Source organism: Microplitis demolitor, chromosome 9 (assembly GCF_026212275.2).
Source record: "Microplitis demolitor isolate Queensland-Clemson2020A chromosome 9, iyMicDemo2.1a, whole genome shotgun sequence".
Lineage (NCBI taxonomy): Eukaryota > Metazoa > Arthropoda > Insecta > Hymenoptera > Braconidae > Microplitis > Microplitis demolitor.
Window position 1 is genome coordinate 4,773,258 of NC_068553.1, and position 7,277 is coordinate 4,780,534.

Sequence of the window (7,277 nt, forward strand, 5' to 3'; positions counted from 1 at the left end):
GCTGCCGCCTTCGCAGCAGGATTGACCGATGATGTAGTATTGGGCAACCCTTGGGGCCGCTCCCGCGAGCCAGTTACACTCACTGTTGCCGGTGTCGATGGTTTCGCAGCATCCCGGTGAGCCGATGTAGCTGTTTGCCCTGTGGTCAAGGTAGTTTTCGCCACGACTGCCGATGTTCTTGGCTTGGCCGCCTCCTGGCGAGTAAGACTAATATTACTCATGCGGTTCATGGTGTCAGAAATCAATGCTGGGCCTACCCGAGGTTGAGCCGGGCGGCTAGGTGTGGTCCCCTGGTCTTCGGGCACCAATGGGCCTAGTCGCTGTAAAGCCGACTGGCGTGTTGGCGGTTGTACGTCACTCTCGGACCCCGCCAATGGGCCTGGATGGTTTATTACCAACCGGCGATGGAGATGTCTTCCTGGCGGTCCATATGGTCTGACATTACGATGATATCTCCTGCGGGTTGCCTCCGTATACCCGCGGACTCCGTCCCTGGAGCGTCTTCTGCTCCGGTCCATCTGAAATAAATTGGGGTTAGTCGTATGATCAAGGGAATCTTTATTATTAAGTTACTATTTCGTCTTATTAGCAATACGCGTGCTCCGGCGCGGTAATTTTAAATCCGGTGTATAATGAGTACCAAGCGATTTACCCGCATCATTACTAAGTTCTACTACTAGCGGACTAATGATTTTCTTAACGGTAGCCGGACCTAAGTATTTCATACCGAGACCTGCGCTATATTTTTGACTTTTATTGCTAAGTTTTCTGTTTGGGTAGAAGACCCTATCACCTAATTTAACTTCTGGTATTTTAGATTCTGGACTCTTATAAGTAGCTTGACGTTCTTGTTCGGCTCGCATGATGCTTTCAATTTTGTGCCGAAGTTCATCTAGTCGCTGAACTCTCTGCTTCCACTCCTCGTTATCCGGAATAAAATCTTCCATTTCCAGCTCAGTTAACTTGTCAGATAGCCTAGGCTCTTGGCCATGCACTAAGAAATATGGAGATAATTTTAACGACGTATGATATGAGCTATTATAAGCCAGTTGAATTTCCCCTAGATGGTCATCCCATCTGGTCTGGTCTTTATTAATGTAAGATCGAATCATTGGTTTTATTGTACGATTAATCCGTTCCACAGGATTTGCTTGAGGATGAGCGACTGCCAATGGTGTAAATTTCACGCCAACTGATTTTAAATAATCCTGTACGGTCTCGTTTACAAATTCCCTGCCATTATCTGTCACCAAAAACAGCGGGTATGATCGTAAGGAAAATGTGCGTTTAAATGCCTCCAAAACAGCTGCACCAGTATGACGACGTAAAGGATAAAGCTCAATAAACCTAGTATATAAGTCCTGAATAACCAGTATGTACTGGTGTCCTTTACGTGATCGAGTGAACGGTCCAGTTACGTCAGCAGCGACAATTGCCCAAGGTCTTATGGGTTGTCGAGTTTGCATTGGAGCTTTTGATGATGACTGTTTATATTTTGCTTGCTTACAAACTTCACAAGCTTCCACGTAACTGTCCACATCCTGGTACATACCAGGCCAGTAGTATTGGACCTTAATGCGCTCATACATCCTGTCTCGCCCTAGATGTGCAGCATCTGGGTCTTCGTGATGTTTCTTGAGGACTTCTTGTATCTCCGGATCTTGCAAAACCACTTTCCAAGCATTATCGTCTCCAACGATAGATTTTAATGGATCTGGACGATGATATTCAAGTCGATCTTCAACGATACGCCAATCCGGGAATCTCCCTGGATTGCGACGTACGTTATTAAATTTAACTGCATACCAATTTGATACTTGCAAGTGTAGACAGTGGTTAGATTCAAGCTGACCTTTGATGTCCAACCAATCTTCTGGAGTGTTTTCTTCATATATACGTGACAATGCATCAGGACCTTCATTTTCAGTGCCTCTTCGATGTTCGATAGTTATCTGGTGTGAAAGCAACTCCATAGCCCAACGAGCTAGCCTGCCGTTCGGGTCTCGCAGTGAATGTAACCATTTTAATGCTGCATGATCGGTGACGACGGTAAATGGAGTCCCTTCTAGATAACAGCGTAATTTTCGTACTGCCCAGACAACTGCCAGACACTCTTTCTCTGTGGTGGTGTACCGAGTCTCAGCACCCTTAAGCTGACGACTTAAACAAATAATTAAATATTCCTTATGTGTCTCAGGATCACGTTGTACCAGGAATGCTCCCAGGCCTGTATCACATGCATCGGTATAAAGATAATACGGCAGTCCAACTTTAGGTACAGACAATGGCTGAGCATCGATTAATGCACGTTTTAATTTATTGAACGATTCTTCTTCCTCGGGTCCCCACTTCCACTCTGTGGTTACACCAGTTAATTTATTTAACGGTCCTTGAGCTTTGGCTACGTTTTGTAGATGTCTGTGGTACCAGTTCACTAGTCCCAGAAAACTTCGCAGCTGTTTCCTATTAGTTGGTCTAGGATAGTTGACAATCGGAGCAATTTTATCTGGATCTGTATGTAGTCCATCTTTGTTGACTAGAAATCCCAAGAACTTCACTTCTGGGCGACAGAATTTACATTTTTCTGGATTTATCAGAAGACCAGCATCTCGAAATACTTCAAATACTAAAGCCAAAATTTGTTTGTGTTCTTCCATGGTCTCGCTGATTACTATCCAATCATCCAAATATGCGAAGACTTGATCAGCCCAACTAGTTGGTAAATTACGTTCCACCAAAAGTTTGTGAAATCTTTCCTTCAGCTCGTCCATTGCTTTTTGAAATGTGCTAGGAGCACCTACTAGTCCATACGGCATCCGTAACCACTCGAATTGCCCTCGTCCTTCCACAGAAAAAGCGGTGAGAGGAATCGACGCAACTGCCATGCGGATCTGATGGAAGGCCTCCTTCAAGTCCATCGTACTGATGTAAACCGCACCATGAAGCGCGCTGAGGATACGTAACATGTTAGGTAGTGGATGAGCTGGCGGTATAGTTACACGATTGATGGGTCGATAGTCAACACAAAATCGCCAGGTTTTATTTGGCTTAGCAACCATTACCGGTGAGCAAGACCAGACACTATAGCTGGGTCTTATAAAATTTTTCTTCAGTAGTTCGTCGATCTGCCGATTTAATTCTTCGTTTATTACCGGACTACGTCTATATGGTTTAATTCTGACTGGGTTGGCGTCAGGCTTCAGGACAATCTCGTGTTCAATTATATTCGTAAGTCCTTGATTCGGCATGCCTTCAAACTTTTTCATCTCCAGTTCAATGAAATTCTTGAAATCCAATTCTTGGTCAGCTGACATTGACGAGCACTTAGTTGCATTTTCTTTACAAGAAATAAATTCAAATGGGTGAACTTCATTATTGCCACTGAACTGCCAAGTTCTGTCTTTACTATTAATTATGACACCAAATTGGAGCGCAAAATCCATTCCCAACACAACAGAATAACCAAGATCTTCAATCACACTCAGGTATTGTTCTCCAGCGACCGAGTCAATTTGTATAATAAATGGAGCACCACCTAGACTCTTACATAATGTATGATTTGCCAATAGAACACCACGTTTTTGAGTTTCGTCTGGTCTTAATTCACCAGAAGCATATTCTCTGATGTCTTCATACACTTTAGCATTTATATATGATCTCTCACTGCCAGTATCCAAAATACCATTCAATTTAATTCCAAAAATCCACAGTGAGACTGGTATTCTTGCTGTAAATTCAGGTGGTCTTGGTCCTGAACCATGAACGAAAACTTTTCTTTCAGCTAGACGATATTTAATAGCAGCTGACAATGGCTGGTTCTGGAGTATTCTTGGAATAAAAGCTTCTCGAGACGAAGGTGTTGTACTTGTGTCTGGGGTCTGCGAGTCTGGAAACTGGCTTGGGCCTAGTTCCAAATGACGCGGTGAAGACATATTAAATTCAAGATCAACCGGTTCAAACCCTGGTTGAAATTCTTCTTCCCATGGTTCTTCTGATTCATCATCTTCTTGCTCCATCATAGATGTAATTGAATGAATATTGATGTTTTGATCTGGCTGGTCGTGATCTCTTATAATTAAATCTTGGTCTTCCATAACTTGGATAAGCTGGTATACTACTTCAGTAGAAACTTCTGACAGATCTTCTTGAGTCAGTTTAACTAATTCTTCAATGTCCAAAATTTTCGTAGGTGTCTTAGTTGGTTGCGAATCATGGCTTAGAACAAAATGTTGCGGTGAAGTTGACATTTCTTTCAATTGCAATATTTTATACTGGCTATCTGGTAATGATGACGGGCCTGGACAAGGACACTGTAACGTCTCTGACCGGCTATCTGGTACTGATGGTGGGCCTGGATAAGAATACTGCAGTGAAGTCGAGACTTCATTGGCCTGCAATATCCCCAACCGGCTGACATTATTATCTAAAGTCTTTTTATTTGACCCCTGTTTTCCTATATGAAGATCCTGAGCCGACGGGGGATTCGGTCCAGGTGTTACTCGTTTTTTCGGTTGTCACCAGGTCCTTCTTTATTCTCCTGATGAGCTGGAGTCTGATTTTCTGGTGACGTTGCATTACTCGGTATATTTTCATTTGTATACATGATTAATTTACATTTATTTCTTGTGTGTCCAATTTCGAAGCAAATGTTACAGACTTCTTGTCTGGGATTTTCACAGACCTCGAAGACGTGTCCAGGAACACCACAATTGAAGCAAGGTCTATTGTATCTGGGAGCCATCACCGGGTTTTGAGTAAAACCAGAAATCGATCCAGGAACTTGGTTTACTCTTTGTCTGAACTGTTGTGATCTCATTGAATTATTTTGAGGTCTATAATAATTCATGTTGTTCCTTGTTTGTACTCCATATTTATTATTATATGTCCCTGGTGATGCTGATCCCATTACATTGCACTGAGAAGGTTCTAGATCTTCTTCGTGGTACATAACTTCTTCCTCTGGCACTTGCATCATGTTAAATCTGGGTTTTTCTTGAAATTTCACCGTCTTGGACACGACGGCTGGCTGTTGAGCTTCTTCGATACATCGAGTTGCTTCGTGTAAGGCATTGAGTAAATCTTCATAAGACTGCGGTGATCTGGCAAACACTAGCGTCCGTAATTCATCAGTTAGGTGATTTCTAATACATGCTACTTGTTCAGACACTGGCGGAGGTATTTGCATCGCTTGATATTTTTGCTGAATCCTTAGGACGAACTCAGTTACATTGTCCCCAGGTTTCATCTTCATACGGCTAATTTCCATGATGATTTGGTGATCCGTTGCCGAGCTACCGAAGGCTTTTCTGAATTCAGATTTAAATTGAGTGTAATTTGTCCAACGGAGATAGTTGGCATCAAACCAACGCGCCGCCGCTCCCTGGAGAATGTAACTCATAGCTTTTAACAGGTCCCATTCAGACCAGCCTTCTCTGTGTGATCTTGCTTCCGCAGCGTAAAGGAAGTCGTTTACCGTCATATTTTCTTGAGGAAAATGAAGATTTCCCATCTTTAAGCTCTGCAAAATGTCTTTCCACCTCCTGTCGTCATTGTATCTGCCTAGGTTTTGTTGGAAGGCAGGACTTGGAGCGGGTACCTCCGGCTGATTATGATAGCTGTGGGCCTGGGGGTATTCCCCTGCTCTTCCTCCTGGATGTTCACTGTTCAATGGAATCTGGCCTTGTGAACTTATTTGAAGTCGACGCAGTTGATCTTGTAGATAATTAATTCTATCTTGCACTGGTATGTTTTGTCTATCATCATGATGGTTATCAAACTGGCCGTGTGGTAAATGTGGTTGTTGTTGATTCTGATACCCAAGATACTGGGGTCTGTCAGCAGCTGGGCCCTCCCCCCTCGCCAAATGTTGACCCATGGGGGCAACGTTTGCATTATTAAGCTGGAGCTCAGCTGCTCTCCAGTTTACTGGTGAGTTTGAGTGCCAAGAATTTTCTCTTGAATACCATCTGTTTTCCCTTTCTCTACGAGAGTCCAAGATTTCTCTCATTAATTGAGACAACTGATTTATTTGTGCAGCATTTTGTTCGTTGGTACGTCTTTGGTTTTCTGATAACTGACGTATCTGCTGTGTGCTGCTTTCCATGCGATCAAATAATTGTTGTACGTCTGGTGGTATGTTATTTTCCAGACGATTCAGACTACCAGCAAAGTCCATCTGTTCATATCCTGGTAATGGTCTACAGGTGTCGTGGGCCTGCAAATTGGTTGGAAAATCCAACCCACCTGCGGCTAAATTCAATTCGTGGTTGCCTGGATTTGTGTTCCTAGGTAACGTATTCGGAGCTACAGAGTACAGAGGCGGTGGATTTGGTGGTAATGACATCGCAGATATCGAACTTATAGTCGTCGTTATAGTCGGTGTAGTTCTCGTTGACGTAGTGACTGTTGTCACTGCTGATGTCGTGACCGGTCTCCCTGGATTAGGTGACATATTTGGACGACTGAACCCTCGGCCTCCTGACAATCGACGTCCTGTAGAGTCTGGATCTTGTTGATTGAACATATTTATCACTTGTTGTTTTATGTAAATAATTCACTGTTTAATTTTTCTTCTCAGATTAAATTTTACCGAACTTAAACTTTTATTTATACACTTAGTTTAAGTAAATCTTTTATTTTGAATTTTAAGTCTGAGTAAAAATTAATCTTTTGATTCCCGAGGTTTTGTTCGAGTAAATTTTAATATTTTATTTACAAGGTTTATTTTCTAAATTTAGAATTATGACTTATCCGGTAGCGAGTAAGATTTTAGCTTAAAATATTTTACTCGATTATATTTCTTATTAAATTTTCTTTGATAGAATAATTATTTTATTTCTTTGAGTAGATATTTTAATTTTGTTTTACTTAATTAATTAAATATTTTAATTAAATTAATATTTTAATTATTATATAAATACGTATCACAATTTACTTTAAGTATCACAGTTATTTTTGTACTTTATTTTATCAAATTAAAATAATACTTTTATTGTGAAATTTTCTATATTTTATCAATTAAAATTTCGTGATAATTATTTTCCAACTATCAAAATAATTCGTAAAACTTCAATTCACGCAAAATTCTACCGATATTTTGTTTTAAACTTTTCCAATTTATTTGCAAAATTTTCACCTCGACCACGCCACACAACTATCACTTTTTCACGCGACTTTACCTTCTAATTTATTTAATAAATTATCTCCTCAACCTCTCTTACAATTATTTACGGGGTTTTTATTTAAGTTGGGCGCCAAATATAACAGGGCTAGGCTGT

The 7,277-nt window shown here is 41.2% G+C and overlaps 1 protein-coding gene across 1 annotated transcript; it reads right to left on the reverse strand.

The window, feature by feature from the left end:
* Positions 1 to 572: 572 nt before the first annotated feature.
* LOC106693655 (retrovirus-related Pol polyprotein from transposon 297) lies at positions 573 to 4,016 on the reverse strand. The gene has a single exon (XM_053742053.1). The coding sequence runs from the start codon at positions 4,014 to 4,016 to the stop codon at positions 573 to 575; it is 3,444 nt and encodes a 1,147-aa protein (XP_053598028.1).
* Positions 4,017 to 7,277: the final 3,261 nt, after the last annotated feature.

Bases quoted from the DNA above. Each gene is read 5' to 3' on its own strand.
- LOC106693655 (XM_053742053.1), bottom strand. From the start codon at position 4,016: ATGGAGCAAGAAGATGATGAATCAGAAGAACCATGGGAAGAAGAATTT.